Genomic DNA, 25,827 nt, shown 5'->3' with positions numbered 1-25,827 from the left:
ACTGTCTAACTTCTATCTGTGGACATGTTTTATTGTGTTTGGATGCGCAAAATACTGTATAATGTGTACAACGATAACCTGGGACGTAAAAAAGGGAGACAAAGACTTGCTAAAAAACACCATTAAAGTCTTAAAACTGTAAGAGCCCAATCGCAAATGTGGTGGTCTCCAGGTGAGGTGTTTTCAGGTAAGTTTCTGAAAGCTACCTAGGCAACAGTCATGAGTCAGACATTCATCACGCCCAAAACACACCCACGATTAATTAAGAGAATTAGTACATGATTTTTGAGCCACGCAAGACATACTTTTCCTGCCTTTATGACAGCAAAGACACACCAAACACGTTCTTAATCAAGCTGTACGGTGCATGGTTGACAGCTAACTGTTTTTTAAAGGTTTTAAAATAGTGCACAGGGTGTAAAATCATTTCCAGCTCCTACACCTTACATGTGTGGTAAAGGTAACACAGCATTGGGGAAACCTAAGCTAACATTACAATGGTAGCCCTGTACAGCACAGACCTTTTAGCTTAAAACAGCCAAATGTTATGAAACTGAGTAAACTGATACCAAGCATGATAAGTCAAGCTTGAACTCTTTTACTTTATTTATTTTTTTGCAAGTGGAAACATTAAACTGATCCAGGCATAAAATAGATTCTATATAGTAGCACTCAGATACGTAATGCTCTGCTACATAATGCTCCACTACATAAGGTGTGCAAACAGACTGTTGACGGGGTGCATAATGAAGTGGCTAATACTAACAATGCATATATACAGTAACCTCCAAAAGTATTTTAACAGTGAAGCCAATCCATTTATTTCTGCTGCAAACTGAAAATATTTGGGTTTGATATTAAAAGATGAATATAAATACGAAATAAAATAATATTACAGCTCTTATATCAAGGTATTTATATCTGGATCTGATACACAGTTCAGAAGAGTCTAAACTTAAGTAATATGTTAATAGATTTAAATGAATTAGACTTGGATTTTTAGTTGCAAATCCTTTGCTTGCAGTAACTGCATGAAGCCTGTGACCCACTGACACCATTTATTGTTTGCTAAAAAAATATATATATCTGGACATACCTGGGTAAAAAACACACCTGAACAGTCATATGTTCCAAAACTTTTTCTCACAAGAAAAATGGATGGGTTTAGATTAAGGGTGCTATCTTTTAAACTGGTAAAATTAAACTGGTTAAACTGGTAAAATTTAGATTTTTTTTTTTTGGTAATTCAAGTATTGCTTGTATGGTTTCTCTGATTTAATCTGGACCTAAATTTAGAGCAGAACTGTAGACATCTCAGTCTGCAGACGGCTGAGCTCCAGGGCTCCAGCACCGCTTCCAGACGTTCTTTCCACAGTGTTATAAAAACGGCAGAGAGAGAGAGAGAGAGTTATATGTGGAAAAGGAGCAGAACGAGCAGAGAATAGCGTGATTGTGAGCTGAAATTCATTTTATCCACAGCCTTTAAATCATGACATGAAGGAGTATCACGTTTTCAGTAGATATCAGTCTGAGTGAAGCGCAACTTCACACAGTCTCTGAGGAGTTCAGCACTTTTTTCATTGTTCAGCCCTCATATTTCTCAATAACGGATTTCATACTGAGAACAGGGCTGCACGATTTAGTGCCCCACAGCAGTAAGTCAGTCTGATGAATGCCTGCCTCCACACCCACACAAACACACACACACACACACACACACAGTATTTATCCCCTGTGCCAGGCTGGCACACGATTTCATCATTTGTCATTTTAATAGCTACATTTTGCCTCTGTGTTGGAATCGATTCAACAGTTCAACTGACCTGAATACATAAGAAGCAGCTTCTGACCAAAACTACAATAGACATTGGTTATCTGATTGCAGGAAATCTGTAAGAAAAGGGAAATATAAACTTTTAAAGAAACAATCAGTCATAAGTTTGCAAGCGAGAGTGCAAATTGGCTACAGGAATCCAATTTCCAAACACAGCCTTCCTTTCCTCTTCAGAAGCAAAGCTCACGTAGGTTGCCAGATTGACACACTACTCTGTAGCTACTCTGTAGCTGGTCACAGAATATATAAATGTGCCAATGTCCAAGATGCCTGTCTTTAGTATGCTAGTGGAGGTGATAAATTGGCCAGCGATGGTTAGCAACCTTACTGAAGCTCAGTGATGACCTGTTTAGCTGAAAAATAGCCAGCTCGCCCGTTTCCACCGCTGCAGTACACTGTTTGTGTGCTGCTGTCTACACTTGGCAACCCTGAGTGTGGAAATGGGACTGGGGGGATGGTAGTGGGCAGATTTAGAGGCTAAATCCCACACAGGTTACTGTGACGTACTGCACAGTTTAAATAAGAAAATACTGGCTGAAGCTCTGCTGACAAGAGCTGTTTGGTGCTTAAACTTAGAATGTTTATTTAATATCGTATGATAGATTCTGATCAAGTTGTGAGTTACTACAGAAAATATCATCCTTAATGGTCGTTCAGGACTTTTTAATACAAATCAGAAATTGAATTAAGACAAACAAATTGGACAAAGGCAACAAAACCAATAAAATTGATTCCTGTATTTTCTGACAAAAGAATATTTCCAGCAAAAAATAATTAATAACAGTTTTGCAGAAACTACAGTACTGTCTCCACTAGCTATAGTTATATATAACAATCTAACATCTTCCAAATGTCACATTGATGTAAAAACAAAATTCAATTTGAGTACTGCTGGGAAATATTTCCTCCAATCAACATACTTTTTACTAAACATTTACATTGTTCACAGGTCATAAATAATTATTTGGATAAATGTATGAATGTGACCTCTAGTTAACATACACTGTACTGAACATTTTATATAGTTTACAGGTAATAAACAATTATTTGGACAAATGAATGAATATTACTTTCAATCATCATAAATTTACTGAACATTGTATATTGATTACAGGTAATAAACTATTTGACTATGCAACAGTATAGACATAAAAACGTATGCTTGTGGTTCATGTATCTACTGTAACTGTAGATTAACCTTTATACTGTATATATAAACAGAAGTAAAAGAAATTTCGGGGTTGCCTGTTACACTACTCTAGATAAAGAGAGTCGGATTCTGTCAGGGAGTTGGATACAGTACCAAACCTGGAAAGGCAACTAAGCGAACTGGCATAATTCTACAACCAATCATCATACCAGAAGTATGATGGCTGAATGTAGCAAAATTCTTTAATACAGTGTGAAACCAAAACTAACCGGACAAAATGTAACAAACAATATAATGAGCACTAGGGGTGTGACATATCATATCGTACGCAATAATAACGCCAACATTTTTGAATATCATGAACAATATTATACCCTGCAATATTATGACACATAACCCACCTCTAATTATCACATCAGGGTACTACTTTTTTGCTGTTTTTTACTCTGTTCTCATTTCTCATTATATATTTACTAGAGACAGATTAGAACTGTCCAGCAACATTTATTTTACTTTAATCCTGGATATATGGAGATATATTATGTGGAGTGCATTATTAGTACCATGACATTCTGGATTATATCGCCCACCCCTAGTAAACACACACACACCTTAGTTCAGACTTGTCTGTACTTTCAGGTGTGAAAAATGCCCTAAAGTTGGAGACTGATTTCAACCCATTTCCAACCAAATGTTGGACAATTTAATGTCAATTGTAATCAAAATTCTACATCTGTACTTCTTTCTGATTCTTCTGAGGTCTTACATTGTGCTAACAGCTAACAAACAGCTTATAAACTGTGCAAAATGCTGCATGTGTGCATTCATTTCACACCCGCGCTGGTAAATAAGCAGCAGGAAACAAAAAATCCAATTACAGGTGACATTTTGCACACCCTGCTGCACACAGACTAATATCTGATTTCCAGTGTGCAACAAAATAACCTAACTCACAGTTACAGTTGTGCTACAGCACAACAGACCCTCAAAGGGGGTGAAGGGATGGAGGGCGAAGGCACCAAATTATACTGAACTTGTTCCACTTTACTGTAATTCACTGTTTTCCACTTCAGGGCCTTTTTTCAAATTAATTTGGAAGTCAGTTTTTTTGGAACGAACAGGTCTCGAGATGAGGGAAGTGGTAAAAGAGCTAAAAATAGCCGGGCAGATAGATACGCTTTCATATTCTCTCAGCAACAGGAGCTTTTCGGCTCCATCCGGAGTGCGCTGGAATGCGAGGAGAGACCGGGAGCCACAGGTACCATGGAAACAAGATGGAGTGAAGCAAAAGCCTAAGGAAAGACTGAGATTCAGGACTAAACGTCAGGGGGAAAATAGGCTATTGTTGGCTACACTGTACACCTACTCATTCATGTAATCTATTTATCTAACCAACCAATCGTGTGGCGGCAGTGCAATGCATTACATCATGCAGATAGCTATGGACCAGCAGCTTCGGGTCATGTTCACATGGACCAGCAGAATAAAGAACAGAATTTTTTGTAGATAAAGGAGTTTAACCACTGAAAGCACAACATATCATACCTTAAGGTGGATAAGTTACAACAGCAGAAGTCCAGAAATTGGTTAATTAGTCTTTTTGGGGTGAATACCAATCACTAATCATCTTTCAGTTGATACCGATCTGTTGCTGTTGTACTTTTATTATTACACTTTTAGCATGTGGATAGTGGTGTTTGTTAGCTCTACAATGGTAATACACAATGTATGGGCTGAACAAAGCACTCTTAAGAGGTGTATCCAGTCAGTGTTGTTAAAAGTCTATGCTCTGCTTTACTACAAATACGTATCAAATATGAATCAAAAAGGGTTAAAAAAAAGGCCTTCCCAGTCTGATTGGAGCTGTAGATACTGATGCTTGAATGACACCAATTAAGTAAAGCAGTCCTTTTCATTGGATCATCAAATCATCAGGTGATTAGGGGCTCCAATTGATTAGCAAAGCCTTAATGTGCCCCCTATCCCCCAAGACATTATTAATGGATAAATACTCCCATTAATAATTCATACTGTCCTGTCACTCTGCAGTGAGAGCTGGCCGGGGGGTGGTGTCGTCTTGGGGTGAAGAGCAAGCGAGGGATTTCCATGCTTTTATTCACAAGTAGCACTAAGTTCAATCTTTAATTTGTTAATTTTCCAAATTACAGGAATACAAATTCCACTAATTTAAGGACAATTAGGACAAACTGTTAATTAATATACTGAGAACAAAAATGTGTAAATATATGAGTACCTTGAGATTGATGCCAAAAATATTTTTGCTATGTTCTCATTCATCATTCATGACCATTTATGGTAATGCATTGCAATTTGTCTGCTATAATTTACACAAATCCCCAACAGAATTAGAAGAAATGTCAGAACTCTGTCCCAATACAACCCTGAGAAGGCAATAATTATTTATTTTTGTTTTGGTTTACTACAGCTCTGGAGGAAAATAAGAGACCACTTAAAAATGATGAGTTTATTTGATTTTACCAAATTGAAAACCTCTGGAATATAATCAAGAGGAAGATGGATTATCACAAGCCATCAAACCACCAAGCTGAACTGCTTGAATTTTTGCACCAGGACTGGCATAAAGTTATCCAAAAGCAGTGTGTAAGACTGGTGGAGGAGAACATGCCAAGATGCATGAAAACTGTAATTAAAAACCAGGGTTATTCAACATAATATTAATTTCTGAACTCTTAAAACTTGAATGAATATGATTTTGTTTTCTTTGCATTGTTTAAGGTCTGAAAGCTCTGCATCCTTTTATTATTTTAGCCATTTTTCATTTTCTGCAAATAAATGATATAAATGACAAATTTGTTTTTTGGAATTTGGGAGAAATGTTGTCCGTAGTTTACAGAATAAAACAACAGTTTTAGAGAGAAACTGATTCAGTCTCTTATTGTTTTTCCGTAGGTGTATATATGCTTATTTTATGCAGATTACACCTATTACACCACATTTGTTAATAATAAGTGTGAAAATTCAAGCACTTTTTCTGAGGGTTCACTTACTTTTTCTAGCCTGCACTGTGGACGCTAAATGTGTAGTATAACTGGTATTAGTGTGTTTTTAGACTACGATAACAAAGACCGCATTTTTATTAGTAATCTATGCAGAACTCCAGGTACTTTCAAAGGGTATTTTATTTTTCTTGTGTCTGTAAATCGCTCATTAAAATGGCATAATTATCATTTCATTTCAGAATGATTTACACAGCGTTCACATTCACTTTATTCATTTTACACTCTGCATCAAAACAGATTAGACTCTGCACTCTTCCATTTATTTCCATTTGCTTTAATTGAAGAAATTAAAACAGAACAAAACAGACATGACAAAAAATGAAAAGGATTTACTCACAATGCTATTCAGTTCATCAAATGATATCATCAAATCATAATAAAACATCTTCTTCTACACACAACCCCTAATAAAAACAGCCCCTCAGGCTGAACCAATTAACACTGGAATATGCGACTACATCTGTGGCTCAGGCACCGCCTATAAATCTACGCCACAGCTCCAGCAGTCAGCGTGATGGGGTATTAGCGTATTAATAGCACTGATATAATGTTTGTCATTAAGAAAATCTTGACTAATAAATAGAGGGCCTCTATAAAAACACTGCTGGCCTACTTTGGCTCGGACGCTCAGGCCGGTTCCACTTCACTGGGTGCTTTATGAAGCGCTGGAGGATTTATGATGTTATATTGAGTGACTTCTCTCTTCTAAACCACACAGACAAGACTTCCTCTGTACTCAACCAACACAGCTGATCCCAACCGTCCCAGTCCTCCCCTTATAGTCTTCCCCTTATATCTGTCGCTATTCCTCTCCCCTCAGACAAAGGCATCCTTCTCCACAGATAAGAGCAGAGCATGAAACTGGGTGGGGCTCCACTCTCCAGCTCTCTCTCTCTCTCCATCTCTCTCTCTCTCTCCATTTGGCCTGAATTCTAAATTAGACAAATGTCCCCCTCCACCCAGCTCACATACAATCATACCAAACATGATCGATATCTCTCGCCCTCACTTTCTCTCCAAGCCTCCTCCCTCCTTTATTGTCTCCGATCTTCTGCCCCCCATTCCTCCACGGCTTATAGACCTACCCTCACACAGCGCTCACAGAGCTGGTTGCCCGGGTTACAGGCCACACCCTAAGTCTAACTAAGAGAAGAAAGCACGGGTCATGTTAAAGCACTCGAGTCTGTCCATACCAAAAAGAAAAAAAAAAGATCAAAAACCTGATTAATATTAAGGGTTTAAGAAAATATTAAAATATCGAAGTATCGCAATATTTTGTTTTGCAATACTGTATCGATTTTCAAAAACACAGTATCAGTTTTAAATTATAAGTGTACATGTAAAGAATGCTGGTTGACAGTGGTTTTGTGTTGTGTTTAAAATGTACCACTGATAGCTTCCACTAGATTGATTCCACTGTTCATATTATATTAAAAATCTGATTACAAACCTGTACATAGCAATTACCATCAGGCCAAACAATCTGCAGTTGAAACAGTGTCAATATCTCAAAATCTGTGGGATTAGTTAGGAGGAGATGAGAGTAACCAGGATATAAATAATAATATCAACACAGATTACTTTGATGATACAGTGTGTATTTAATGTAATTCTCGTTATGCGACTTTTCACATATTGCACACATTACATGCGATGCTAGCATGAAACAGGGGTGACGCCACGTTTTCCTTCTAATTAAACGGGTGTCGCTGCTGGGCTGTGAGACCTGTAAGGCTAAGCTAAGCTAAGTAAACAAAACTGTAATTCCTCAAAAAAAAAAAAACATTTTAGATGAGTCAGACAAGCACTGGATGTAATCTACACATATTTCTCTCTTGAAATCTGTTTATTTGGGTAGATAAAAAGAGAGTTTGTTTATTCACAGTAAGCTTAGAGGTCCAGATATCCACTAAAGCTAGCGAGTAATGCTAATGCTGCTCCAGTAATGCCAGCTGGGTTAGCAGCAGGCTACCAGCCGTTATTATTCACCTCTGAACGGCCAAAGAGCTCTTGCTTAGCACTGTTATTGCCAAATGCTAATTCTGCTCCATCAGTGCAAGCAGGGGTTAGCAGCAGGCTACAGGCCAAGAAAACTTACTTAAACTAAACTGAAACTCCTGTATAAAGCTGCACTTCAGCAGAGTAGCTTTACTGGTTCTTACAATCTGACTGGTAAAATTCATACATAATGTGCATTGGATTATAAGGTGATGATTTTTGGAAAAAATTTAAGAATTTAAGGTGCGCCTTATAGTGCGAAAAAATACAGTATATACAGGAAATATAGTAAATCCACCTTTAGAATATAGGCCCTTGTCTGCAATAGTGTTTTTTGAATGGTAGCGCCTGTTCTGAATAACAGTAAAGGCGCGGCCATTGACACGAGGTCCTCAAGTCCACGTCTGTGTTTTGACAGATGTCAGCAAGCATATTTTCTGCATAGATATGTAACATTTCCCCAACCCTGACTGAACATAATGCCAGCGCTGGACCCCAGCTGGGAGGTGATGTCTCATGGGCAGCCGGATCTTTGATTTTTCTTTCCTTTTTTTAACTGTTCCTTGTTGCCCTGGCAACACAGAGTGACATCGGCATTCCCCATCTGCGTTGTTATTTGCCTTCCAGGAGACGCCCAAGCCTTAGGAAGACTACGCTGTGATGGGGTCAACAGAGCGCCGCCGATAAACAAGTGCCACATCCTTCACAGTCTAGCTCCACCGCCAACGAATCTGTGCTTTATCTGAATTCATCTCCATCCGTCTCTGTTTGGAAATATGTAGTGTAAACACTTTATTCTAAACGGACCAATCGAAATGATCTGATATTTTGCTAAATTACAATATTCTAAAAAAGAATCATACTGTGCTGCTGCTTTCTGAAAGCCTCCTTTTAACGTCTTGCATCATTCACTGGGTATCCGTCTTTAATCTTTAGTGCTTGAGCTTTGCTGTGCTTTACAGAAATCAGAGCTCTTAAGCTCGCTAGGGGAAACAGCCTTTAGGCACACACACATACACACAAAGCATTCATCTATCCAGACCCTGAGTCAAGCAGAGAGCTGTGACTAACTAAACCCACGCTAAAAGATCAGAGGTAGGCTTTGAGGAAAGTACGACACACTAGAAAAAAAGTCACAGTGGGATCAGATCCTTCCACAGTGCCGAAAAATGGACCACATGCATGGCAACAGTACTTCAATGTCACCGTGCTTCTTTTTCCCCTTGGTCTGAATTATGTCATTGTTGCTATGCTTTCAGCCTAAAGGACATCACCCACTGTTTCAAACAATGCAGAGACTGGAACCCAGAACAGGAAGGAACAAATCAAAGGTAAAGTGCTATTTATGAACAGCTGAAACTGTACAGTGCAATGCTACCAAACTATTAATCTAAGGGCCCTATTTTAGCAATCTTTAGGAGAGCAGTCAATCGTGCACGGTGTAGCTTAATTTACCCTCAAAAGGCATGTACTAATTCTCTTAATTAATCATTAGTGTTTTTTGTCCGTAGCGTGCAAGAAACCAATCAGTTTGTCACTTACTATTACCTTTAAGAGACAGGTGCGCTCAGACTTTGGCAAATTGCTATTTCAGGGGCGCAGCTACATGAACGTGTCGAACACTTCTCAGCAGAGGAAACTGAAATGCTTGTTCACGCAGGTAATTTACGGGAACAGCAGGAATGAGAATGGCCTATATTTTGCGTTGATGTAGAATAAAGTTAAATTTTATTTTCTATTCTGTTTCTATTGTTGATGTAAAAGTTTGGATTGTGCATTATGGGTTTGTGCACAACTGTGTGTTAATATGTACATAACAAGTGGGGGAGTATGCGCCTGTGTTGAAAATTTACTACCAAGATAGCAATGAACGTCTGACTGTTGACGTCTGCCTATGACAGTTGCTTTCAGTCAGCTGCAGACCTGTGTTTTTCATTTGAACATTTGAAAATTCACAAGAGATTTACCTGAAAACACCTTATTTTGAGACCACCACAACTTTCAGTGCAAATATATTCACAAATCCTGTTGCTATTGAAATGATGCAAACTGAATACATGAAATTTGACTTTTGTCAGGGTGTAAGATAGCAATGAACATTGTGACGCTCCTTGCGCAGGGTGTAAGATGAGGCCCAAATACATTCAATTTTTGATGTTTAGATTGGTCTGAACCAAAGGTGTTGCTAACCACAGTCCTGACCAGTGGACTAAAATGTGGTCCCAGACCAAAAACAGTGTCAGTCTCAGATCAGATCAGACCTGCACAACAGTCAGGAGGAATTTTGGGCCATTTGTTTTGTGTTAACAGCAAAACCACTGGCAATAAAAGTGTATAAGTCTGAAATTTGCAATTACTCATTCTTGATAGGTGCTCAAATGTTCAAATAAAATGGGGAGATCCTTTTAACTTTAAAAATGTTCTCAGAAAAAACAAAATCCTATAAGAATTATTTAGAGAAGGGCTAAATCTAATAACATTTAAATATTCCAGACTCTACATTTACATATTCCAGTTTTCTAACTACCAAAAAATAAAAGGACTGCAGTGCAGTGCATCATGAGGTTTAGGAGCTAAGCTGAACAAAGTTATTCTAACGCAAATTAAATCAGACACTTCATCGGGCCCAGTAATTCCGCAGTGTCGATCGATGCCTCTTCTCCGGTTAGGGTCAACCAATGCTGGAGTCTGCCAACTCTCTCTCTCTCTCTCTCTCTCTATCTCTATCTCTCTTCCTGTTTCTCTATCTCTCTCTCTCTCGAGCTCGCTCTCTCACTCTGTGACTCTCCCACAAAAAGTTAATCCAAACTGTTCGACACCTTTAAACCAATGTATGATCACATCATGTCATATTAGTGACGGGGGTTCACATGCCCAAGGAGTTTGACATGAATTTGACTGTTAACTGTTAAGTATAAATACAGCAGATATTAGAGAGTTTAACAGGACAGGACAGTGCAGTACAATCTAAATGTGTATAGTAAGAATTAGGTGCAGAGGTATGTAACATACTACGGCCAAAAAAAAAAAAAGAATCTAAGGATTTAACTTGTGTGGGGTTGCTGCAGTTGGTCAGGTCTAGGTTCAGCAACAGTATGTGCTGAAAGAATGAGGTCACCTGACTACCTGAATCAGACATCCCAAGTTGCAAAAGTTGATTTCAGGGAGGTCACCAAACCCTTCCGGCCAAAAAAAAAAAAAACTTGCACACACACCAAAGGATAACAAAAATTTACTTTTATATTAATTAATTTTACTTTTATTTTACTTTAATTTTACTTAAATTTAGAGTATTCAGAGGTGAAATGAGTTTTATCTTTTTGGAAGGCCCTGCCTCTTTATTTGACAAAAATTGACAACATCAAAAACATTTCATATCATATTACAATAATTATTAATATTGCCTCTGCCATGATCTGCTTTCTCTCACTCAATGAACAAATCCCATCCGGGAGGGGGGAAAAACACTGCCCGCCCACACTAAAAACTGATTGGCTGTCTCACCAGACTCTTTGCAAAGAACAGGCCAATCAGAACCCTCTCTGTTTTCTCTCTCTCCTTCCCACACGCGTTTAGAGAAAAAAAGTCTGTCGCCTGTGAGCACGTTTGGGGCACTCGTTCTGAATTCTGGGAGATTATATGTGACTCGCGGGCATCAGGGAGCCACTACCGAAATGCGGGAGACTCCCGCAGCTTCAGGGAGACTTGGGTTGTCTGACCTGAATATACTGAATATAGACCAGGTTATTCCATCAAGAGTGATTCAGGGAGCATGAGATCATCATTTTCATACATAAATTGTTCACCACAGAGTCCAGACCTTAACCTCATTGAGAATCTTTGGGATTCTGGAGAAGACTTTGTTCAGCAGTCAGACTCCACCATCATCAATGCTGCAAGATCTTGGTGAAATATTAATGCAACACTGGATTGAAATAAAGCCACAGCGAATGTGTGCCGCAACCAAAGCTAAAGGTGGTTCAACCAAATATTAGGGTTGGTGACTTTTTTTTTTTTTTTTTTTTTTCAGATTAGGTTTTATCAACAGAGGCCGTCCCTCAAGTGAACAATAAAATCTGCTGAAACCGCCAATGATGGTCTTTTTTGTGTTATTATGGTAGTTTTGTCTGCCTTGTTCTGAATAAATAAGTCTGCATCCACTTTTTTGCCCTTATGTGAATTTGTCAAACATAATCTCGTCAAATTAGTCCTCTTTTATTTAAAGCCTTATATTGGATATGTATCAGATTTGTGTGACGTGATTTGATGCGTTTCCTTTTGCCTGTACACATGCATTAAGTGCTGTTGGTGACCTAGGCCAAAGTCCTTATAGGAAAATCTGTTCACTCAGCGGGGATTTTTGCAAGGCCACCAGGCAGTTATTTTCAGTCACACAAGACCAGCCTCTGTTCTCTAATAATGGGGAGAGAAAAGATACTTCAAAAACATTTTAAAACACTTTTAAAAATCTGGTAAACAAAAAAATCATTACGGAATTTGTTTGCAGCATTTGCTTTAAAAATGCACAAAAAGGGGATCTTTTGTTTTGTTCTGGCTACAGCAATTGCACAGATCTCAACATATATAGTAAATCTTGCAACATATGCAACCAATAAGGTGATTGGCTTCTTATTTATAACTCCTTATTATGGCATGTACAGCTCTGGAATAAATTAAGAGACCACTTCAGATTCTGAATCAGTTTTGCTATTCATAGGTATATAGTTTTATTCTATAAACTACGGACAACATTTCTCCCAAATTCCAAATAAAATATTGGCATTCAGATCATTTATTTGAGTTTCGTAATCAGTATTTGGTGGAATAACCCTGGTTTTTAATGCATCTTGGCAGGTTCTCCTCCACCAGTCTTTTGGATAACATTGTGTCACTCCTGGTGCAAAAATTCAAGCAGTTCAGCTTGGGTTGATGGCTTGTCATCATCCATCTTCCTCTTGATTATATTCCAGATGTGTTTAATTTAAGAGCTGTACACTCAATTGTCATTTCAAGAACAAATATTTTCACATACAGTATTATCACGATACGTTGCCCATGATAATGATGATATCACAATACTGTAATGCTGTAATTTTGTGATTGTCAAAAGACCACTGGGGGCAAATCTTAGGACGTTTAGAGGGCCTACACCACATTTTAATACCGAAAAAAAAAATTAATTTAACACACTATCATACTATCATACCACCCCTCATCAAAACAACCAAATCTGAAGACAGATGTGCGAGTTATATTTGGTGCACTCAGTGTACGTTCACTGAGCCATAACATAATTTCTCATTGTTTGCAGAGGTGTCTTCTCTTTATTATGCAAAACCCGAGTGTGTTTTTCTCTCAGACGTTCGTCCAGCCAGAGAGAGGTAAAAGGCACTCTGCAATATCACTGCATTCATCAGAATAGGAGCTCCTTCGTCAGCAACATCTTCATCACACTGCAGAGCATGTGCTGTGGTTGAGTGCTATATGCTTAAGCTCAAATCGTTCCCTGGGGACGGGCTGCTGTAGATGATGTAGATTATGCCAAGAAGCTACTCACGCTGATCTATAGCTGGGTCATTAACTGCACATGCCTTTAGGGAAAGAGTAGCTTAGCGTCTTTTGCAAGTTTCTGAAAGCACAAAACTTTTCCATCAGTTTCACCCAGCTGTGAGTTTATAATACACCATGGGAGCTCACTGATTACTGATTCAGTAGTGATGTAGTGCTCTAAAAAAAGAGAAAAAATGACATGCCCACCTGTAGTGGTGAGTTTAGCAAACTGCTAAGGTTGATTACAAGAGAAAGCAAGCAAACCTGGATGACCCATTCTGACAAATGTGTTTGCAAACAGTCAAAACACACTTAAGACCAATTTCTTTTGACTGTTTGCTCTCCAGTATGAGTTATTATCCTGTAATTGGGAGTAATTTAAGTGTTAATTTGCTGCAACACAGTCTGTGCTGTAGTGTTTAGCCTGTTAGCTAACTTATCAAATGCTGCGTTCCATCAACTGGTATTGATAGCTATGCTAACCTGTGTATATGCTATCAATAATAGCAGGCAAAGACACGGTCCACACAAATAAGCCAATCGATTCGAAAACATGCATTATTACACACATAGACCACTAAAGTCATGCGTTATACTGTAGTCCTCATACGGCTTCCGTGTCTAAGCGTTTTTTCCCTATGAGAAAAATGTCTGTGTCACATTCTGTGGTAAATAAATCTGTTCAGACCCCTGTATGATTTATTCTGTGTGTCTATTTTACTCCTGAACATCACTGGATCCTCTGAATTACGAGATCGTTTAAGAGCCATAATAAGAAAAATGCTAGCTTTAAGCTAATGCTACAGCAGAGTGAACTGACCTCCCAGCGCAGCTGCAGAGATCATCAGAGATTCCTGCTGACTACTTCCAAATGAAATGCTAAATTTACTGATGATCAATGATGGTTTGGAGAGCCATGTCATCTGCTGGTGTTGGTCCAATGTGTTGTATCTTGAAATGTGTGGGTCTAATTCCCAATATGTGAGACTTGACACCTCTGTATTTGTAATGGTCAGACTGACGGTTTAACATTTATTGAATTATTGATTTTAAAGGTTTGATTTAGTCTGTGACCCTGTGAGCAAAGTGAACTTAGAATTAGATTGTCTGGATGCAATATAAACGCAGATCGTGTTATTAGCGTGTTATGTTAGTCCTTGCTCCCAGTATTACCATACACAGTGGTAATATTTTGAGATGGTGTTTTCTGTATGAAAAATGTGGATAGAACCTGCCTCTACTATAACCTGACATCTACTATTGGGCCTAATACATAGGGTCAGTTTCCCAGACAGGGATTACACATAGTCTTCTTGGACTACACAACATTTTGAATGGAGATTTTCCATTAAAAGGAAAAAATATTATACGACTAAGCTTAATCCATGTCCAGAAAACTGACCCATAGGTTTTATAATCTGTTTCTTTTTGTTTATTTGAACTTTAAAAGTAACATCAAAATTGTATGTGTGGGAAACATGGGGTAACAATGCATCAAATATGTAACAACGTTGAATCCACACATTTAATACAGTTCATTAGTATTAGTTATCTTTACTTAACACATCTTGTACAGTAGGATTGACTTGATTCATTAAATTTAAGCCTGAATTCCGTATCTAAAGCATTGAATCTGTGGCTCTAAGCCTGATCTCAGGTTACACCTGACATTTCCCTTCTCCTAACCAGAGGACGTACAGTCTGCAGAGGCCTTTAGTGGGCGTGTAATATGGCTATGGGTTTATATTTAGCCAGAAGTCTGTATGTCATGTGCACATGTGCAATTACTGTGCAATCCAATTTAGTGGAAGTGCCGTGACATGCCTTTACACACAATATACACCATCTACATACACCATTCACCACCGTTCTAACTACATAACTACATATAATCACGCTGTCAGCTGAGGGTCAATAAAGTGCTCTGAAACACACTAACACACACATTCTGCACAGCACAATATTTTATCGTACACTTAAATGCTACATGCTAATCTAGTGAATAACAGAGCTGCTTCAACTGATCTGCTGATTTGTTTGTATTAGCGCTGCACGGTTTGTCTTCGGCGTTAGCGCTACGCTATCCCCAGGGCCTGCAACATGTAAATAAGTCCTTGAACAAATCACTAAATGTTTTATTGTGTGCTGTGAGTCTGACGATCAATTCTCATGTCCCTGGGGGGTTCCTGTGGGTTTTTTGATGAAGCAAAGCAATCACACTCCACTGGCAGGTGTAAATAATTTTAATCAGACGTAATTCAGTCAGTCAGTTAGACTCAATCTAATCTTACAGTATTGGTCCACCCATGTGTTTCTGCTGTAGTGTAAGTAGAGGTGGACAAAATGACTGTAATTTACTGTATTGTGATAAATTTTCATTATTGTATTGATAATATCCTTTTTTAAGCATATCAAGGATAGTATCAGTAAACAGAGATGTGGGCCAGTGTTTTAAAAATGCACTGTTTTCCAATAATAACAGAAATTTTATGCAAAAATTGACTGATCTTCCAGGAGCAGTTGCTTTATTCTGAGTTTGTATTATCTATGATGACACCACACACAGATAAACTTTTTTAAAAATGCGTTATTTTCCAATAATGTACCGCGAAGCTCACCTATTGTCGCTTTGAGCTTTTTAACTGTACTGTGGAGCTCACCTACTGTCGGCAGAGCTTTTTAACTGTACCGTGAAGCTCACCTATTGTCGCTCTGAGCTTTTTAACTGTACCGCGGAGCTTTTTAACTGTACCGCGGAGCTCACCTACTGTCGCGCAGAGCTTTTTAACTGTACCGTGAAGCTCACCTATTGTCGCTCTGAGCTTTTTAACTGTACCGCGGAGCTTTTTAACTGTACCGCGAAGCTCACCTATTGTCGCTCTGAGCTTTTTAACTGTACCGCGGAGCTTTTTAACTGTACCGCGAAGCTCACCTATTGTCGCTCTGAGCTTTTTAACTGTACCGTGGAGCTTTTTAACTGTACTGTGGAGCTCACATACTGTTGCGCGGAGCTTTTTAACTGTACTGCAGAGCTCACCTATTGTCGCGCAGAGTTTTTTAACAGTTAAAGGGCTCCACAGGACAGTTCCAGAGTTCCACGGGACAGTAGCTGAGCTCTGCAGGACAGTTAAAGAGCTCCGCACAACAGTAGCTTCACCCAAAGAAATCAATTTTTGGAAAATGAGAATCGATTCTGAATCGTTCAATGTTAGAATCGCGATTCACCACTACTGTCTGGTGCAGAATGTGCAGTTCAGATATAAAAATAGTAGAGATAGTAAAGTCGCGCAGCTGTGAGTAGTGAAAAAAGCACACACGGTGCGTGTAGACAGAATGGAGCAGCAGAGACAGCGTTTGATCATAGCTGTGGCAATTAGCGTTATCTGGCTAATATATCAAAATAAACTGTGCGTTATCAGCAGTTTAGCTCAAATAAAAGAAGTATATCGGATCAAGACTGCATCACATTTTCACCAAAAGTGAACCTCTCCAGAGTTAGTTTGGTACCAGACCGGAGTCTCCGCGGACCTGCTAGAGGAGGTGGAAAACAGGAATCGCACTCGGGTGTGGACCGAGACCACCTCCTCTAGCAGGTCTCGGTCCACACCCGAGTGCGATTGCTGTTTTCACACCTGCTTATTCAAACTGCACTAAGATTACAAACAACCCAAATAGTGCTGGTGTAAAATCACAGCACATCTTACTTAGACCACAATTAATATGATATGACACTGTAATCAATTCATCATAACACTGTGAATTATTTCAGATCTTCAAACCTGTGCTGTGTAGTCAGGACAGGTTCCTGTCCTATTAAAGAGCAGCAGAACCCATGTTCACCATCCTGCCTCACCCCCAGAGTGAGAAACAGCACAGCTTCCCACAATCCCTCCCCTCATTAGTGCTGACCACAGAGAAACAACCCTCCAACCCTCTATTTTCTGCACTGATTAAACCCCAGTCATCCTGCCCCCAAGCTGGACGGGGGGAGGGCTTATCAATAATTCAGACATTGATCTTTTACCCCCCATTGCCTTCCTGAGTTCCACCATGAAAGCAAGTCGGGCCAGACTGGATTGCGTTTATTCAGCCTGAAGGCATTGTTTCTGCACAGCCGAGCTGAAATCCTACAGCAGTGTTTACATACTGTCACTGTCAAATTTTTATATAGAACAGTTACTAGTTAAAAAAATAATTTTATGTCATCTAAAAGCAGCCTTTGCCCTTTATATATATCAATATTTTTATAAACAACTGGCACACAGAAATGGTCCTATTATGATTCAGATATTTTTAAAAGCACATTTGTGTTAGAAATAAATCAAATAAATACAAAACAGAATAAATAAACTACATCAGAACATCTTCACTCTCCTTCGAAAAAATGTTTATCTGTCAGAATTTGCAATCGATTCCATTCTGCACTGCTTTATTTATGACACTGCTGGCAATAAATCACATTTCAATCCACAATCAACTTTATGGGTGTTACACCTTAGCCCATGTCTGTCTTCTGTTTCTCCCTTATTTTGTCTCTTGTGCTCCTGCCCCTCTGTTTTCCTGTCAGTGTTCACAGCCATGTGCTATTGTTGTTGTTAGTATTTGTCTCCACCCTAGCTCCGCCCCAGCCCTGCCCTGTAGCATCAGTGTTCTCACCTGTGTCCTGTTTGTAACCCCGCCCCCTCGTCTTCCTAGCCCAGGTGTTTCTCACTCTCCTCTTGTATTTAAGCCCCTCTGTTAGAATGTTCAGTGTCGAGTCTTTTGTATTTTGTCTTTTGTATCTTGTATCCAGTATCCTTTGTATCCAGATTCCAGTATGTATCCTTGCTACCCGTATGTTTCCTTGTCTTAGTTTCTTAGTCTGTGTTTCTTGTTTATATCATCCAAGCCTTGTTTTTGCGTTACCCGCGTTTTGTTTATTTTGATTTATCTTGTCTGTTTAATTATAATAAATATCTTTGCACTTACGTCCACCTCCTCCTCCATCCCTCCGTCTCCCGAGTAACATAAGACTCGACCTAAAATATGGACGTAGCAAGGTGGCAGGCTACGAGGAAGGCGGACCTCGAATATCTGCGGTTCCTCGCCGAGCAAATTCGGGGAGATGAACCGCTCCCGGCGCCTCTCCTTGGCTTGGAGCTCGTCAGCCCAGCTCCAGCTAAGCTAGCTAGCCTGCTAACTCCACCGCGCTCTCAAGCCCGGCCGCCTTCCAGCTCTCAAGCCCGGCCGCATTCCAGCTCTCAAGCCCGGCCGCCTTCCAGCTCTCAAGCCCGGCCGCCTTCCAGCTCTCAAGCCCGGCCGCCTTCCAGCTCTCAAGCCCGGCCGCCTTCCAGCTCTCAAGCCCGGCCGACTCCCAGCTCTCAAGCTCGGCCGGATCCCAGCTGTACAGCCCGGCTGGATTCCGGGTTTTCGACTCCTGCTCCGGAAGCAAGCTCCGGTCCGGTGTTTTCAGCCACGCCCACTGCTGAGTCTGCGGTTCCAGTCCGGATCTTGGCGGCAGCCGCACTCTCAGCTCCCGCTGAAGCGGCTTCTTCGCCAGCAGGACCCACCGCCTCTGTTTCAGCGCTGCTCGCGGCTCCGGCTGCCTCTGGATCAGCGCTGCTCGCGGCTCCGGCCGTCTCTGACTTTGTACCCGCGGTGCCTGCCGCGCTCACGCCAGCAGGACCCACCGCCTCTGTTTCAGCGCTGCTCGCGGCTCCGGCCGCCTCTGGATCAGCGCTGCTCGCGGCTCCGGCCGCCTCTGACCCAGTTCCCGCGGCCCCGGCCGCCTCTGACCCAGTTCCCGCGGCCCCGGCCGCCTCTGACCCAGTTCCCGCGGCCCCGGCCGCCTCTGACCCAGTTCCCGCGGCCCCGGCCGCCTCTGACTCTGTGCCCGCTGTTACCCCAGTTCATGTGCATGGGGGTCCAGCCTCTGCTCCTGTGCCTACTCCCAGGTCACGAGCTCCTAGACCCGCCGCGCCTGCTCAAGCTGCACCCGCCGCGCCTGCTCAAGCTGCACCCGCCGCGCCTGCTCAAGCTGCACCCACTGCTCCAGCCTCAGCTCCAGCTCAAGCACCAGCAGCACCCGCTGCTCCAGCCTCAGCTCCAGCTCAAGCACCAGCAGCACCCGCTGCTCCAGCCTCAGCTCCAGCTCAAGCACCAGCAGCACCCGCTGCTCCAGCCTCAGCTCCAGCTCAAGCACCAGCAGCTACCGCTGCTCCAGCCACAGCTCCAGCTCCAGCACCTGCTGCCACAGCTCCAGCTCCAGCACCTGCTGCCACAGCTCCAGCTCCAGCACCTGCTGCCACAGCTCCAGCACCTGCTGCCACAGCTCCAGCTCCAGCACCTGCTGCCACATCTCCAGCTCCAGCAGCTCCCGCTGCTACAGCCTCAGCTCCAGCACCAGCAGCTCCCGCTGCTACAGCTCCAGCTCAAGCACCAGCAGCACCCACTGCTACAGCCTCAGCTCCAGCTCAAGCACCAGCAGCACCCGCTGCTACAGCCACAGCTCCAGCTCCTGCACCTGCTGCCACAGCTCCAGCTCCAGCACCTGCTGCCACAGCTCCAGCTCCAGCACCTCCCGCTGCTACAGCCTCAGCTCCAGCACCAGCAGCTCCCGCTGCTACGGCCTCAGCTCCAGCACCAGCAGCTCCCGCTGCTACAGCCTCAGCTCCAGCACCAGCAGCTCCCGCTGCTACAGCCTCAGCTCCAGCGCCAGCAGCTCCCGCTGCTACAGCCTCAGCTCCAGCACCAGCAGCTCCCGCTGCTACAGCCTCAGCTCCAGCACCAGCAGCTCCCGCTGCTACAGCCTCAGCTCCTGTGTCTGCAGTGCCTGCCGCTCATGTGGTACCCACTGCCTCTGACCCTGTGCCCGCGGCTCCGGCCGCCTCTGACCCTGTGCCCGCGGCTCCGGCCGCCTCTGACCCTGTGCCCACTCCCAGAACTTTGTATACCCCCAGGCCTGCCCCAAGGCCCCCTGTCTTTGCCCCCAGAACTGTGCCCAGGCTGGCTCCTTGGACTTCCGTACAGACTTTCGCCAGTCCTGGGCACCCACCAATGTTTGTTCCCGTGTCTCTCCCTGTCCTGGTCCCGGTGTCTGTGTTTGTTCCCATTCCTGTCCCCGGTGGTTTTCCTGTTCCCGTCCCTGTCACTGTGTTTGTGTCCGTCCCTGTCCAGGTATTTGTTCCAGTTCCCCTGTCCAGTTTTGTCCAGCCCCCTGTCCAGTCTCAGCCCCGTGTCCGGCCCCCTGTCCAGTCTCAGCCCCGTGTCCGGCCCCCTGTCCAGTCTCAGCCCCGTGTCCGGCCCCCTGTCCAGTCTCAGCCCCGTGTCCAGCCCCCTGTCCAGTCTCAGCCCCGTGTTCAACCCCCTGTCCAGTCTCCATTCCTGTCTAGTGTCCAACCCTCTGTCCCGTCTAAGCCCCCTGTACAGTCTTTTGTCAAGTCCTTGTCCCCTGTCCAGTCTCAGTCCCCAGTCCAGTCGTTTGTTCAGTCTGAGCCCCCTGTCCAGTCCCAGTCTCCGTTCCCTGTCCAGTCTCCGTCTCCTGTTAGGTCGTTTGTTCAGTCTCTGCCCCCTGTCCAGTCTTTTGTCCAGTCCCTGTTCCCTCTCTCTCGGCGCCTCTGGTAGTGGCGCCGTTGAGGGGGGGTAATGTTACACCTTAGCCCATGTCTGTCTTCTGTTTCTCCCTTATTTTGTCTCTTGTGCTCCTGCCCCTCTGTTTTCCTGTCAGTGTTCACAGCCATGTGCTATTGTTGTTGTTAGTATTTGTCTCCACCCTAGCTCCGCCCCAGCCCTGCCCTGTAGCATCAGTGTTCTCACCTGTGTCCTGTTTGTAACCCCGCCCCCTCGTCTTCCTAGCCCAGGTGTTTCTCACTCTCCTCTTGTATTTAAGCCCCTCTGTTAGAATGTTCAGTGTCGAGTCTTTTGTATTTTGTCTTTTGTATCTTGTATCCAGTATCCTTTGTATCCAGATTCCAGTATGTATCCTTGCTACCCGTATGTTTCCTTGTCTTAGTTTCTTAGTCTGTGTTTCTTGTTTATATCATCCAAGCCTTGTTTTTGCGTTACCCGCGTTTTGTTTATTTTGATTTATCTTGTCTGTTTAATTATAATAAATATCTTTGCACTTACGTCCACCTCCTCCTCCATCCCTCCGTCTCCCGAGTAACAATGGGGTGAGTCTCTGGGGCTGCATCCATAAAAAGAAACACAGCTAGCTGCTAGCTGTAGATGATTTGGTTCAGGGGACACAACACCACACTGACTTTGCTATTATCCATGACAATGTTACACCCTCAGAAACTCAAAACCAGAGCTGTGAGCCAGAGTGAAAAAATATAAGATGAATTTTCCATGAAGAACAGAAAAATAATGCTAATTTTTTACAGATCTTCCAGGCGCAGTTCACCAACTCTGAGCTGATATTATCTATGATGATATCACCCACAGAGAAACAAGAAACAGAGCTGTGAGCCAGAGTGTTAAATAAAATGCATTATTTTCCAATAATAACTGAAATAAAATGCAAAAATGTATAACTCTTTTAAGAGCAGTTTACCTACTACTACACAGAGACATTAGAAACAGAGCCAATGTGTTAAATTGCACAGATTTCCAATAATAACCAAAATATGATGCTAAAATCTACGCAGCTTTAGGAGCAGTTTACCTACTCTGAGCTGGTATTATCTATAACAATATCACACACAGAGAAAGTGTTAAAAAGTGCATTAATTTTTAATAATTATGGAAATATAATACTTACTCTGAGCTGATATTATCTATGATGATAACACACACAGACAAACCAGAAACAGAGCTGTGAGCCAGAGTGTTAAAAAAACGCACCATTTTCCAACAATAACGGAAATATAATGCTAATATTTACAGATCTTCCAGGAGCAGTTTACCTACTCTGAGCTGGTATTATCTATGATGATATCACATAGAGAAAAAACAGAAACAGAGCTGTGAGCCAGAGTGTTAAAAAATCACTGTTTTCCAATAATAATGGAAATATAATACTAATATTTACAGATCTTCCAGAAGCAGTTTACCTACTCTGAGATTATATTATCTGAGACAGCGTCACAGACGCATACACCAGAAGCTAATTTGTAAGCCAAAGGTTAAAAAAATCCATTGTTTTCTAAAAATAACAGATTTTTAAGGAGTAGTTTATCTACCCTAAGTTGGTTTTATCTACCAAATCTACAATATCTACTCATACAGAAACAGAAATGTAAATGTGCTAAAATGCATGGTTTTCCAGTAATAACGGAAATACAATACTCATTTTTACAGATCTTTAAGGAGCAAGTTCATGGACTCCTCATGAGCCAAAGTGCAGGAGACACAACAATAACATTCTCTCACTAACACGCCCACCTCAACGAAAACACCTACACACACCAGCACAGACACACACACACACACACACACTGACAGGATAAAAATAAATCAGATTTTAAAATTGACATATGTTGACTTTTTGGAATAAAATGTGCATAGAGTGGAGGTGTGCATTAAATATACACACACACACACAAACACACACTCACAAAGACAAGTGGACCCAGCCCATGTTCAGCCCACCAGCCCAACAGCCAGCCACCTCCCTGAGGAACAAAGGTGCTTACAGCAAACTGCACTACTGCAAGAGCCTACAGAACGTAATGTGCTGTTAGATAGATAGATAGATAGATAGATAGATAGATAGATAGATAGATAGATAGATAGATAGATAGATAGATAGATAGATATTTGCTCATATATAAACATACCTTTTTTTTTTTTACATTTTTACATTTAATATCCATATACATACATGGCAGCATGTTGTCTACATATATATATATATATATATATATATATATATATATATATATATATATATATATATATATATACTATGCAGAGTATACTGGTATATAGATATACCAGTAGAGAAAGACCTAATATATCATCCACAGATAGTGGCAGAGGGCAAGTCAATGGAGAACTCTCTGGTGGATACAGTATGTAGCAATAAAGCCAGAACAACAGGATCAGCACTTCTTCTGCACACACATATACACACACTCTCACACTTTCAAACACTCACTCACACACTCACACACACACCATTGCAAAAAGAAAGAAAATGCAGTCCAGTCCACTGTTACTACATCTTGATTCCCAAACACTAAGTCCTCATTAAGACAGATCCACTGGAAATAACAGCATCTGTGCGCCAAGCCCTCACAACCAGCGCTCACACACACACACACACACACACACACACACTCACTCCACCTACCACCAGCCAACCTCATGGGAGAGCATCAGCCAGTGCTGCTTCCAGAAATGAAGCTTCAGCACAGGTAAACTCATCTTCAACTGCTTTACACAAATCGTTTAGATAAACAACACTCAGGGAGCATCTTCTTCTCCAGAAATGACAACCACAACTCTCAAGTATTTCAAAGTGTTTAAGACTTTTAAAGACGGTTCAAATGATTCAAATTTCTCATCCATGATCAACATATCTCCAAATGAAATCAAATCTGAAGTTTCTTCTATCTCAGGTTCTTCTAAAGGAGCTGTCCACAGATCCACAAAACAGAAGGATGCTAGAATTCCTGATGCATCTCTCAACTCAAGAGCTTGTTTACCTTTTTGGGTCTCCTCTTTCTTCCTCCCAGTCCATTGAGTCTGTCCATAGTCTCCATCCTCAGATGGGACTGGTTGTCTTCATTCATCTTCCAAACCAGAAAGATCTCTCTAGTCTCGTTTGGTGTGTCTGAACTCTCTCTCAGTCAGTGAAGTCAGTAGCTTTTACGGTACTCCACCATCCAGTGGAGCCCCCTCTCCTCGCTCTCCTCTCTACAACACTCTACTGATGCTGGCACTGAAACCCGCGCCAAGAGCTGGAAAAGGGGGAGTGGTTGAGTGAAAGAGAGAGAGAGAGAGAAGGCGCAAATGAGCGTGCAGGGCCGAGAGAGTCGAAGGAGGGGAGGGGACGAGCACAATGGTGTTGCCATGGCAGCAGCTGCCACCAATGTTTATCTGGAAGAGCAACTGAGGCAGATCTCCACCAGCTCCCACCCATGCTGGGCGTGAAGATGTGTGGATCTGTTTGTTGCACATCTATTCTCTTCCTTTCCAGATACTACAAACATACAGGCAGCAACAGGAGCTCATCAATCAATTAGCTCGAGGAGAGCACTCATTTCCAGACCATTATCAACAGTGCGCCAAAATCAACAGTGCGGTGCACCTTACAGTATGTATGAATTTTACTCAGGTTGTAAAAAACAGTAAAGCCACTCTGCTGAAGTACAGAGTTATACAGGAGATTCAGTTTAATTCTCCACCAGTATTAGCATTACCCGCTAACTGTGCTAGCTTTTTGGCCGTTCAGAGGTGAGTATTATCAGTCTGTAGTCTGCTCCAAACCCAGGCTAGCACTGCTGGAGCAGCATTAGCATTGCCCGCTAACCGTGCTAGCCATTTGACCGTTCAGGTGTGAGTGGTTTACTGGAACACGCAGGGTTCCTCAGTGTAGCACTGTCAGGCAGCAGTTAGGCAGCATTAGCAGTTAGCCGCTAATGCTCATGCTCCAGCCTTAGTGGAAATCTGTAAATCTAAGCTTACTGTAAATAAACAAAAGCCTTTAAGGAAAGAAATCTGTGTAGATTAACATCCAGCGCTTGTTTGACTTGTCTGACTCTTCTGAAAATGTTTTTTTAAAGAATTACAGTTTTGTTTGCTTAACTTAGCTTAGCTTTACAGGGGGGCGAGACATGCTGAATTAAAAGGGAAACATGGCGACACCCCTGTTCCTAACAAGTGCCACTTAAAATACGCATCATAATCTGGAGCACCTTATGCATGAAAATAAAACCGAAAATAGACGTTCATTGATTTATAGTGCAAAAAATATGGTACATATAATATTGCTGGTCTACATGTGCACTCTTGAAATAAAGTTTTAACAGGGTTCTTAGAGAGATGATGAAGAAGAAGCACTTCTAATTCTATAAAATAATGATGATTGTAAGATTTTTTTTGGACCTTTTGAAATCCAAGTTTGCTTCCCTTGATATAAAGATTCTTCACACTTACTTCTCTAATACAACCATGGTTCTTCATGGAAACATAAACTGAAGGACGTGCTAAATTGATTCAATTAAATTATATATTTATATACTCATGATAGTGCTGGGTGGTATACCAGTTCATCCAGTTATTGCTCTTTTGGAATGATAATAATAAATGATAATATTAATACACACTGA

At 41.7% G+C, this 25,827-nt stretch overlaps 1 protein-coding gene across 2 annotated transcripts in view; it reads right to left on the bottom strand.

The window, feature by feature from the left end:
- ank2b (ankyrin 2b, neuronal) overlaps nt 1–25,827 on the bottom strand; it is a 281,005-nt gene that overhangs the window by 196,219 nt on the left and 58,959 nt on the right. Inside the window, exon 1 of one of the 2 annotated variants that reach the window (XM_049483035.1) lies at nt 24,202–24,441. The exons of the other annotated variant lie outside the window; for it this stretch is intronic. Within the exon in view, the coding sequence (XP_049338992.1) occupies nt 24,202–24,288 (87 nt within the window). The 5' untranslated portion in view covers nt 24,289–24,441. Of the gene's footprint in view, nt 1–24,201; nt 24,442–25,827 lie in introns of those variants that run through there. 2 annotated transcript variants of the gene reach the window in all.

This window comes from Astyanax mexicanus, chromosome 8, assembly GCF_023375975.1.
Source record: "Astyanax mexicanus isolate ESR-SI-001 chromosome 8, AstMex3_surface, whole genome shotgun sequence".
Taxonomy (NCBI): domain Eukaryota; kingdom Metazoa; phylum Chordata; class Actinopteri; order Characiformes; family Acestrorhamphidae; genus Astyanax; species Astyanax mexicanus.
The sequence above is the reverse complement of the archived record's forward strand: the minus strand, read 5'-3'. Positions and strand labels throughout refer to the sequence as shown.